General features: G+C 42.4%; 1 protein-coding gene across 2 annotated transcripts in view; it reads right to left on the bottom strand.

The window, feature by feature from the left end:
* ASAP2 (ArfGAP with SH3 domain, ankyrin repeat and PH domain 2) overlaps positions 1-12439 on the bottom strand; it is a 120739-nt gene that overhangs the window by 11420 nt on the left and 96880 nt on the right. For both annotated transcript variants that reach the window (XM_069975706.1, XM_069975708.1), the window contains exons 10-19: positions 9558-9661; positions 9121-9190; positions 8946-9033; positions 8081-8129; positions 7176-7342; positions 5064-5197; positions 3790-3884; positions 2740-2929; positions 2334-2419; positions 393-508 (exon numbers count right to left, since the gene is read on the bottom strand). In XM_069975706.1, coding sequence (XP_069831807.1) covers positions 393-508; positions 2334-2419; positions 2740-2929; positions 3790-3884; positions 5064-5197; positions 7176-7342; positions 8081-8129; positions 8946-9033; positions 9121-9190; positions 9558-9661 — 1099 coding nt within the window. The remainder of the gene's footprint in view (positions 1-392; positions 509-2333; positions 2420-2739; positions 2930-3789; positions 3885-5063; positions 5198-7175; positions 7343-8080; positions 8130-8945; positions 9034-9120; positions 9191-9557; positions 9662-12439) is intronic.

Here is a 12439-nt window from a genome sequence, read left to right as displayed (position 1 = left end):
AATGTAAGAAAACATGCAAATGAGCACCGATCAGCACGATTGGCGCTCGCTTACAGTGATGTGCAGCCATTAAAGAAAGGTATGTCTCATACCTGGCTCTTCAAACTGCAACTTCATGGCCCGCCTCGGCGATTGCCCACTCAGCAGCTAGTGACTGGGACGGTGTCCCACCTCAGTCAATGATTGGCTGAGCGGGCAAGAAGCTGTCAGCTGGACCCGGGAGTGGCGCTACAGAGCACGAGGATATGTAAGTATACTTTGTTTATTATGTTTCCGCACCCTCCTTCCATTTTTTTTTTAAGGGATTTTCCTTGTTATAGGCCACACATCTTCTGTTTACAGCGAAAGATGTGTGGCCGATATCAATAAATTTTATAATGAATGGCACATACCAATCTCTATGGAGGCCTTCCCTCTCAGTAGTAGTTTAAGGCATTCGGCGTTGTCGGTCAAGCAGCAGTAGTGAAGTGCAGTGCTGCCTTTCACAGTCTGTCTGTCCAGATTACCACTGTGAAGAAAAATAGACAGGAGTCAAAGGTCAATACTAGATACACGTCCCTAATACAACAGCAGAGGAGTGTTATCCTACAGACACAAGATGCTATATCCTAAATACCCCTACTGCCTAAACTGTACAATATGTCACCTGTAGGGGACGCTGTAGGTCTGAATATCATTTAGATGCAGAATTACCATTACTCTCCCTAATAAAAGGCATCTCCACCCACACTGCATTCATAGATGAAGGGAACTGGCTGCTGGGGCCTCCTACTAATTTAGGTACAAGCATTTTCTACCCAAGCCTAGTTCTGTCTGGCTTAAAGAGGGAAAGAAGTGACAGCCGCTCTGGGCACAGATGTATCTGGAGCAACAGATAGGACTTTTACTGCTTCCATCTCAACTAGACCGGTGCTTCATTATTACTTTAGGATGTGCATCAGTCCAGTGATCTCAATGCTACATCAAAACTTTTCTTTTATATTGTACCATTCAATATGTAGAGGCGAAGGACACAGAGGAGGCACATTTATCATTAATGTCCTTCCAATAGCATTTTACCATAGGAGAGGGAAGACCAGAAGAAGTGGGACACAAATGCATTGTGTGCACCAGTGTTCATATAGCAGTACTATACACTGGTCATATAGTATCATCATACAGGGCTCATATAGCATCACCATACACTGAACATATAGCATCACCATACAGGCAGGGCTGTATTTACCACTAGGCACTCGTGGTCCGATGCCTAGAGCAGCACCTTTCAGAGGGGCAGCACCAGAGAGCAGGGGGAAGGAAACAACTTTTTATTTTTTTAATCTCCCACCTCCCGTTCAGACTTGCCTGTAAATCTGGTGTCTTTTCGAGGGGGGGGGGGGGTATGGTGGAATTATTCAGGTCTGATAAGGCGGTGTTATCCAGCCACAGTATGGCGGTATTGGTCAGGTCTGGTATGGCAGTGTTATCCAGTCACAGTATGGCGGTATTAGTCAGGTGTGGTATGGCGGTGTTATCCAGTCACAGTGTGGCGGTATTGGTCAGGTCTAGTATGGAGGTGTTATCCAGTCACAGTATGGCGGTATTAGTCAGGTCTGGTATGACAGTGTTATCCAGTCACAGTATGGCGGTATTGGTCAGGTCTAGTATGGAGGTGTTATCCAGTCACAGTATGGCGGTATTAGTCAGGTCTGGTATGGCAGTGTTATCCAGTCACAGTATGGCGGTATTGGTCAGGTCTGGTGTGGCAATGGTAAATGTGAACCCTGGACCTATTACCAATACCTACCAATCCTGTAGTGAGAATTCCCTCAGACAATATGGAGACCGTTCTAATCATTTATTCAATGTGGAAATTCGTTTGTGTTTTAAGCAGTTAAAAACCATAAAAAACGCAATTCCAAAACCACTCCCCATCACGCTCCCCAAGATGGGGAGTCTTCAGGTTTAGTGCCTGGGGCAGCAGCAGCTGTTAATACGGCCCTGCATACAGGGCTCATATAGCATCACCATACAGGGCTCAAATAGTACAGGGCTCATATAGCATCACCATACAGGGCTCATATAGCGTTGCCATAAAGTGCTCATATAATATCACCATAAATGGCTCATATACTGTCACCATACAGTCAGACTACTAAAAAAGGGTGCAAGCCATATAACCTGCACAATTGACCTTCTCCTAAAGATTCTCCCTTTCGTTACACCATCCGAGCACTACAGCACCTGTATTGTATGCCAGTATTTTGTGCTAGGATGGTTCTCGTACATGCTAAATGTGGTGCAACATCACAATCTGATTTACTTTACAATAAAATATGTAGCATGATTGGTACCTGTTTTGCACCAGGAAATCAACTATATGCAGCGAGGTGCGGTCGACTGATCTGACAGCTAGATGTAATGCAGTTTCTCCTTGTTCCTAAACAAAACAAAAAAAGAGGAAGAATATGTAAAGTCAGATGTGGTAGATTATCATGACTTATAAGTCACCTACACCTAACACATCTAAGGCGTGTGCACCATCAGTACTGGAAAATCCCTTTAAAGGGGTTGTGCCATAAAGCAAAGTTGGCACATCGAAATGAAAAATATAAAATGTAATAAGGAAATATATATATTTATATATGCGCCACAGAGCCCGGCACTGCATGGAAACAACTGTGAGACCGCCTATACAACTATACAGGAAACAATCCACAGACACTACATAAGTCACTGCATTGAGAGAGGTGCACTCACATGCCCGTTTGCTAATGGAATGGTTTCTGTAAGGTCTACTCCATCTGCGTGCAGCTGTACCAGTGCATAGATGTCCCTGGTCTTGACGGCATCACATAGGCTGTGCATTTTAGATGCGTTGTCTACATATTTCTTCCTGGCATACCTTTTATCAATGTACTTTGCAGTAATGTAATCTTTCCTGGCATTCCTGTAACGACAGAGCAAAAAGTCCAGCTGACAGAGAGGTTACACACCTAACTTACCACAACTGGATAGTATTCTACGACTTGGGTTCTCGAGATTGCAGGGAGCACCAGTGGTCAGACCTCTCCCCCAGATCAGCTAGTTATCCCCTATCCCACGGTGGAGAACCTTGGGCTCTCCAGCTGTAGCAAAACTACAACTCCCATCATGCCTGGACAGCCAAAGCTTTAGCTGACCAGACATGATGGGAGTTGTAGTTTTGCAACAGCTGGAGAGCCAAGGTTCCCCACCCCTGCCCTACCCTGTGCATAGGGAATAACTTTCAGATCAATATACCCTTTTTAAGGAGGCCATACACCTTAAGACAGTAGTATATCTAGTTCTGTATTATGCCTTGTGACCCCCTGACCCCCAACACATAGAGCAGATTGTGTATGTATTCTCATATGGAGAAGGGAATAGGCAGCTGCCTAGCTTCTAACTTCCATTAAAACAAAAAACTGACATGTTAAAATACACGTCTTTCCAACGACATCTGACGCCAGGGTCACGACACCCCCACCATTCATATAGACATTCATATAACATGGATGGTGCTTTATGCAGTTCTCTGCGTAATGTAGAAGATGAAAATAAATGAGAATCTCCCTTTATGATCGTAATATGCTTCTACAAGACAACCCCTTTAAGTATGACTAATAAGAGTTTTTAGCCTTAGCCCTATTCCCACATGTTTCCATACAGCAATGCTATGATGTCTAATTTCACAACAGATGGAAGGCAACAGCGCTCCGGCTTGGGGATGTGCATCACAGATGTGGATAGGGGTAATTCTAGCACAGTATGGGATAATCTACAACGTACATGTCACTGCTGGGCGCAGGCTTCGCAGTATCAGCAGCAGGCAGGCAGACTTCCATTATCTCATTAAAAGCTGTATTTCCTATATTTTTTGCAAGCTGAAAAAAGACAAAAAATTTTTTTTCAAGAGATATTAAAAGAGGAAGGAAAACCATAAAAGAAACCTTTATGGCTGAAAACTGCAGTTTAGCTGATAGACACTTTACTCTACATGAGACTATAAGCTCTATGAGTACAGAATAGTGATAATGTGATATTCATATTATGTGACAGCCAGACACTGCTCACACCTGGTGATATAGCAGCGGAGAGGTGACAGCTGTCATCCAGAAGACTAGGGGTAGCTGATCCATACTGGCTGCCAACTCAATGTTCCCAGAAAGAAACTCAATAATAAAATATATGGATGAATTTTGACTTCACAGAATAAGACAAGTTCATTTTCTATTACTGGTGATATTGGTGTAAGGATAGTCGTACTCAGACCGTAAGGATAGTCGTACTCAGACCGTAAGGATAGTCGTACTCAGACCGTAAGGATAGTCGTACTCAGACCGTAAGGATAGTCGTACTCAGACCGTAAGGATAGTTGTACTCAGACCGTAAGGATAGTCGTATTCACATAGTAAGGATAGTTGTATTCACATAGTAATGATAGTTGTATTCAGACAGTAAGGATAGTCATATTTAGTAAGGACAGATGTCTTATTCAGAACTAATGGCGAGGCTGTCAACAAGCTTACCAGGGGCATGAGCACCAGGGCATCCACCCTCCCTTTCCAGGGCAGCTGTAACATTTTTTCTATTTACCGCATTGTCTATTTGTGTACCCTGTATCTCTCCATGTACCCTGTATTGCTCTACCTACCTTGTATCTCTCCATTTATCACATATCTAGCCATCCACTGCATTTCTCTCTCTCTCTTTCTGGTTAATTTTGTTAATGTGGCACCAGTAGGTCAGGCATGTCCAAACTTTTTTCGAAGAGTGCCAAATTTGATGAAGTGAACATGTGCGAGGGCCGACCATTTTACATGCTACATGCTATATGCTTTATAACACAGGCAGATAATAGCAAGCTGGATACCTGGGGGGGCCGTAAAAGTTCGGAACGCGGGCCGCAAATGGCCCTCCGGACGGACTTTGGACATGCCTGCAGTAGGTGGTAAGCTATTAGAGATTCTGGATTGATCAGATGGTGAATAGACGGACTGATGAAACACTGTATATAACTAGTGAATAAACATGGTGTTCTATAATTCAGGAAGTCTTCTTACCAACAGTTCAGATGTTCCCAGGACGTCCAGTGTGAGTGACTGTATTCTGGAGTAATGTACCCCCAACTCCCGATGAATCCCTGAGCACTCGATACATGTCAGTATACCAAGGTTTGTAGAAAGCCAAGTCGGATCTGAGATATAAAAGAGATGCTGTAAAATCCCACTAACACAAGATACACAGCATAGAGTCACCATAAAATATATCACAGTACTGTTATAATGATGATGCCGCATCTTTACAAAATCAGTCAGTCTGAAAGAATCAGACTATTAAGGCGGCCATACAGATAAGACAGCTGCTAAACAGGCAAGCACGCAAGTATTCTGAACTAGAAAAGGAGAGCAAGCTCATCCGGCAGTGCCTAATCTCACAGAGAACAAAGGGATCGGGCAGTTGCAATCCAACATTCTCTATCAGGGAAGGGAAAGTTAAGAGGCCTCTTAACATAATAGATAAGAAAAGGTGGTCAGAGATTAAACTTTTTCATAAACAATTCAGGAACTCAGCGAAGATGGATGTCAATGAACTTCAAAGACTATGGGGATTTATAAAGGTAGGTGGCTTCTGGGATAATCCTACACCTGGCTAGGATCTTACCTCCCACTCCCTACCAGACTATCACTTGTATGAAAATTCTCAGAACTCCAATTAGAAATTCAATAAAGACGGAAAGTAACAAGGAGATCTATGTAAGGCCTGGCCGGCAGCCAGCAGGGCCGCACCGAGATCCTGTGGACACAGTTAATTGTCTGAAGATAATGAGCAATTACAGCGTAACCGCGGCAAGAGCGGCTCATGTTCTGAGCGGGATAAGGCAGCCTAGACATTGGCCTAGGGCACTACAGACCGGGGGAATATCTATCTTTTGTAGTGACCCCTCACATTATTACCACAGGAGAACTCCTGAAAAATGTTTCCCATACTTCTATCCATATGTAGGAGCCAGTAAAGTGTTCTAGAAATCCGGTCCAGTGATATAATATATGTTTACTGCTTTGTAAAGGAACCCTGATTAAAAAACACTGGTTTCTCATATCATATACAGTAGTTCCTTGGTTTAAGAGCTCACAGTTTTTTTTAAATTGTGACTTGGTTTAAGAGCATTGCTTTGGTTTAAGAGCTCCCTGTACTGGGTGGGAGGGCGAGTGGGGGAGGGGTATGGTCTGCAAAGCGGGGTCTACAGCACTGTACTCTGACCCAGGAAGTCTGCCTCACCTTCCAAATCATAGCAGATCCACTTCAAGCTGGGGCTCACATCAGGGGACAGGACTGTGGTGGTAATCTCTTTATAGCTGTAACCCCTCTCTCCCTGGACAGAGAGGGCTGCGTGTATGTGCCCACATCTGCCCTGCTCATTCCTTCATTCTCCCTGCAGTCTGTCAGTCCTGATTGGTCCATGCTTAACCCACCCCCTTCCCCATTGCTGTCATGTGACCTCACAGACCTCTGACAGCAGCCCTGCTTCTCTATTCTAGCCTGTTGTACTACGCTACTGCATTATGGGGATCTGCAGTTCCGTCCTGTATCTACAAACTGCTGCTGTGTTATCAGGCTTATGCACTTATTGTACATTATACTCCACATGCTGGTTGCTATACTGCACAGTAACATATCACATATCGGAATGTTTGTTTCATCTGTTGTACTTGTTATTCAGAATAAAAAATCATTATTTTTGGGGTGTGGAACCAATTCTCTGCGTTTCTATGATTTCTTATGGGAAAATTTGCTTTGGTTTAAGAGTGGATTTGGATTACAAGCACGGCCCTGGAACGAATTATGCTCATAATCCAAGGCATCACTGTAAATCACAACCAGTTATAAGGCCTATGCTGAATAACCAGGCATTTGGTTAAATAAAAGTTCAGTGAGTGAAGGGTTAAATTGTTGTACATAGTGGTATTATGTGCTTGTATAATGTGAAAAGAGTGCCCATACATCAGTCTACAGGCCCACTGTCTGTCAATGTAACTGAGGTGGACCTATGTAGTGCATGGGCACTCTGGTAACCAGTGACATACTCTTATGACGCAATAATGAGTTAACTACATTATCAAAGATCACATTGTTATAGATGAGAAGGTTGTACACGTCAGAGAGCACTCTACCTGATGCTCCGCAGTCACAGCACACATCATTTCCTGGCATTTTCTGGATGTCTGATATAATCTCCTTGGTTAGCTCCTGAACTATGTTGTTCTCCCCTGTGGAGTGGTCTCCTTTGAATGCGTTGTTTAAGGCTTCTTCTTTGCTGTTTTGGAGCACAGACATCCATCTGTATGGAAGGGAAAATGAGAGAAATATACCACTAAGATGTAAATGACTGGGCCTTTCTATGGTATCAAGTCTGACCTATGGACAAGTTTATTTTAACCCTTTAAGGAACCATTTGAAATATTTTAAGAAAAAAAAAGAAAAAAGAAAAAATGTATATATATATATATATATATATATATATATATATATATATATATATATATACACACACACATACATACATACATACATACACACACACACACATATTATATATATATATATATATATATATATATATATATATATATATATATATATACATACACACATACACACACATACATAGATACACATACAAATATATATTCATAAAAGTAATGGAAAAAAATATTATAAATAACCCTCTCAGACCATTCACTTATCACCTGAATAACTACTTTAATTCCTATTTTCCTTGCACTAACAGGTCGGGTCACATAGCTGAGATTCCATTTCTCTCGATTTGCATTAGGATTTTGACAGGAATGTTCACCTGGCCAATAAGGTAAAACACGCACACCATAAAACTGCCTCTGTGACTGTGACACTACCTTTAGGGGGTAAGAATATTTTGTGGTGTACTTCCCTATCCCTACCCCACATAGGTAACACTTTCCTTGTAGTGTTGTGAGGAAAAGCGCTAAAAGAAGAACTGCCATGGGGCTACAAGGTGACTCACTAAATTAAGCAAGCGCTTCAATGTGGGCATACTTACATTTGGCACTCTTGTTCATCTTCAGCTTGAAAATGATATGTCCGATCATCTGTCAAGAGAAATCATAGTGAAATGGTTTGACTAAAAGATCTCCTATTTTTGGTATAGAGAGATCCGGCAGTCAGTGACCTCAGTGGTCAGCCCCCACCCCCGCAAATAGCTGGTTATCATATATCCTATAGATTGGGGATGAGTTTAAAAACTTTACCAGTCAAAAGTTTTGATTGGTTGAGGGTTGAACACTTGGAGCGATTGCTAGACACCATGCACTTTTCTCCCTAGTCTCGGACTACTGCCTTACACTGGATTCCATCAGTCACGTGGCACAGAGCTAGGAAAGAACATGCATAGTGCCCAACTATCCAGGCTTGTTCTAGAGATTGGTCTGAACACTAAACAGGGTATAAATGACTGTAAAATGGCCCCCAGACGACCATGTGACTTTTTTGTGGGTTGGGACATCTAATGACATCATTTTTGCCATCCCCCTTTTTTTTCACTACACCTACTTTTGCGGATCTGCAAAAAACGGATTAAAAAAAGGAACACAATACGGATGCAAAACGGATGATTTTTTGCGGATTGCGGATGAAACAGAGGATCCAGATTTTCATCTAGGAAAATATGACGTGTGAATGAGGCCTTAGATGTCAAAAGTGGATTGCTTCCGTGTGGCACAATACTGTCCACTAAAAAGGACTGTGCCATAAGAATCCATGAAAAGAAACCAGTGTGTGCTTCTATATATCATGAAAGGTAGACAGTAGCAGGCTGTGGTCACAGTATTACAGATCCATCATACGGCCATGTGCACGGACCCTGAAGCCATCCAATGCATAACCTGAAGAATCCTAAAGGGACTTACGAGAGATGAGGTCAAAACACTTCTTTTCTTCTGTGTTGGTTTTTACTTGGCAAGTCAGTAGGTTCAGTTTTGCAGGGGGTAAGTTGGCCTGATGAAGGAAAAGAAAACGTGGGTAAAAAATGATGCCAGTATAGGAAATATGCCTGCCAGTGCTAAAAGAAAAGCCTTTACTTACTGTGCCATGGGCTATTGTGAGAAAACCATTCTTAACAGAGCATTTCCTCTTCTGCCAAACTTTCCTTATTCTAAGAAATCAGAAAAAAAAATTATACTTTAAAGTGTCACGGTCATTTTGAAAAACCTTTGACATGTCAGAGACATGACATATCATAGAGACATGTCAAAAGTTTTGATCAATCCGTTACTGAGTGATCAGAACCGTACCAATCAGGAGAATTAGCCAGGAGAAGACTGTGCTAAGCGCGATCCTCTCCCAGCTCTGTGTCATGTGATCAGTCGGGCTCCATCTATAAACACTCAGACCTGGGCCGATCAAAACTTTTTACACGTCTCTATGAGACATCAAAAGTTTTTTAAAATGACAGTAACACTTGAACATATTGATAACAGGGGTCAGAATGAGGACATGAGGATCAATATACTATCACTGACCCGTCGCTCTTTTTGTAGAGGTAGCCGTTCCTCTCAGTGCCATGCTCCTTGTTTCCTTGAGGCTGGTGCAGGCTGTATGCAGTGCTCTGGCGGAACTGTGAATCCTACAGAATTTAAGCAGATTGGAAATTCATAACAACCAAAAAAAAAAAACACAAAAGAGGAGAGTTTTGCAAGAAGAGCTCACAGTTTTTCAAAATTGTAACTTGGTTTAAGAGCTCCCTGTCCTCCGTGGGAGGGGCATGGTCTGCATAGTGGGGTCTACAGCACTGTACTCTGATTCAGAAATTTAGCTATACACACTGCTGCTGCTATAATGTGCCTGCACTTACACTCAGCCATTTACCCTTCTGTATAGAAAGGTTTCTGTCACTGTCCTTCAGCACAGCTCTGTGATTCTCACTTCCTGATTGGTTCATGCTGAACACACACCCTTCCCCATTGCTGTCATGTGACCACACAGACCTCTGACAGCAGCCCTGCTTCTCTATTCTAGCCTGTCGTATTAGGCTACTGCATTATGGGGATCTGCAGTTCCATCCTGTATCTACAAACTGCTGCTGTTATTTGTCATGCACTTACTATACATTATACTCCACATGCTGATTGCTGTACTAAACAGTAACCTATAATATGACATTTTCAGCTTTCTAAATGTTTTTCATTTGTTTTACATGTTATTCAGAATTTAAAAAATATATATATATTTTTGTAGTGTGGAACCAATTGTCTGCATTTCAACAATTCCTTATGGGAAAATGTGCTTTGGTTTAAGAGTGATTTGGATAACAAGGACAGTCCCGGAACGAATTATGCTCGTAATCCAAAGCACCAGTGTTTTATATTATATATATTATGTAAGAAGGCGCAAGGCACCGTCATAGTTGGTAGATATGTCTCACCAAGGATCCTGGCCTTGGAGAGGTGAAAGACTATGAATTCTGGTATCAGCGGCAATAGGCCACTGGCACACGTTTAAAATTTAGTATGGCTGCAATGCAGTTTAGTCTGGGACAGTCTTTCATGGGAGCATGCCAAAGAGAGGGTGGGTGGCTGCTCCCACACTCCAGGTCCAGGTTTTGGTGTGGCCTTTGTAAGCCTGGGAGAACCAGCTGATAGTGGGTGTATGGATCTCCAGTCTGCACAGTGTGCCGCTGTGGAGAAGGAGCTGTGTGTGGCTTCTCTGAGGCCAAAGAAGACTTCCAGGAGCTGTTTGGTGTCTGACAGCGCCTGTCCGGGTGAGAGCCCTATGTGAACCAATTGACTGTTTGCATAACTGCCAATGACTGTTTTCACGGACTCTGTTCCATACCTGGGTGTTGGCTGAAGAAAGCTGTATGTTTTGTTTGCTGTTGTGGACAAACCACTTATTTTTCTTTAAACCTGCTGCTGGTCTCATATCAAAAGACTGTTTTGAGACTGATCCCCACAATATATATATATATATATATATATATATATATATATATATATATATATATATATATATCTCAAACAAGTTGACTGCAGCACTCCAAAGTGAAGAAAACTGCGGGTTTATCTGCCCATGAAACACACAGAGTTTTAGAGTATCACCGGCACTACTCCGCCAAGGACTTATTGTGTTGTGTAGCATTGGACCTATTCACACTTAGAACTATGAATTGTTGCAACAGAGGTGCACCTCATAAATAGTCATATATATTATGGAAACAACAAGTTCAGTAGAAAGCTGAGGGCACTCACCACAAAGTTGCAATGTATCTTTATTCCAAAATGTACTTAAAAACTTCAGCGGTACATGTCACTATTCAGCAGACGCCAAACCGCTTCACAAAGACAACATAAACATCACTATGTTGTGTTTGTGAAGCGGTTTGGCTTTATGGTGAGTGCCCTCAGCTTTCTACTGAACTTGGTAGATTATATATATATATATCCAACATACTGTTGTAAACTGTTGCTTATTCCCCGAAAACAGTGCCATCCCTGTCCTCAGGTTGTTTGTGGTATTGCAACTCAGCACCATTCTCTTCAATGAGACTAAGCTACAATACCGCATACAAACATAAGGGTGGTGCTGCTGCTTGAGAAAAGCAGCTATGTTTTTCTTATACTGCATAACTCCTTTAAACTTCCATACAATTGTTTCTTTAATTCTACCTATAAAGTTTCTACCCCGGACATTTGCATACATGTCAGCTACCTGTAGGTGGCAACAGATAAAACACCTTACTCTATCTCTAGAAAGAAAGCAATTTTGCATTCAAATTCTTTGCAAATTCTGCATCCTCCTGTATTGTATGGTCTGGTCTTTAGCAGCAATGTATGATAAAACCCATAGGGTTGTCATAGAGTCTTAAAGGGCGATACCAGCTATGAATGTGCAAAAAAAAAAAAAAAAAAGGATTCCCATGTGCTGTGTGCCTTATAACAAGACCAGAGACGTCTGGTATGCTTACACTGACTGAACATAAAAGGCAGGTCCCCGCGGCTGTCAGAGCCTGCAGGTTGTATCTCAGGACACTATGCAGGGCACTTAGAAGAAAGTGGAGGACATGACAGCTCATGCAGGTAAGGTCTCTATATCCCACCCGGACCCGGTTGCTTCCCATGAGCTTTACACTTCCTCTGACTTTCCAGCCGCTCTTCTCCCCGGGGCTTCACTTCACAGCTGTTTGCCTGCGTCTAAAAAACCTCAGTGTAATTTAATCCGCAATCGGCTTCTGAGAGACCTTACATTTTATGTGGTTAACCCACGCTTAACCGCTTCCTATACTAAACCTTGATTCATGTCAGCAGACTAAATAACTCTGATCTCAGGCATGCTGCGGCTGGGAGCGCTCTGCAGGCTTCAGGCCTTCTAGGGCACCTGCCATGGCCCAGATGTAGAAGCCATTCTT

Source organism: Dendropsophus ebraccatus, chromosome 6 (assembly GCF_027789765.1).
Source record: "Dendropsophus ebraccatus isolate aDenEbr1 chromosome 6, aDenEbr1.pat, whole genome shotgun sequence".
In the NCBI taxonomy this organism is placed as follows: Eukaryota; Metazoa; Chordata; class Amphibia; order Anura; family Hylidae; genus Dendropsophus; species Dendropsophus ebraccatus.
This window is presented reverse-complemented; position numbering and strand designations above follow the sequence as displayed.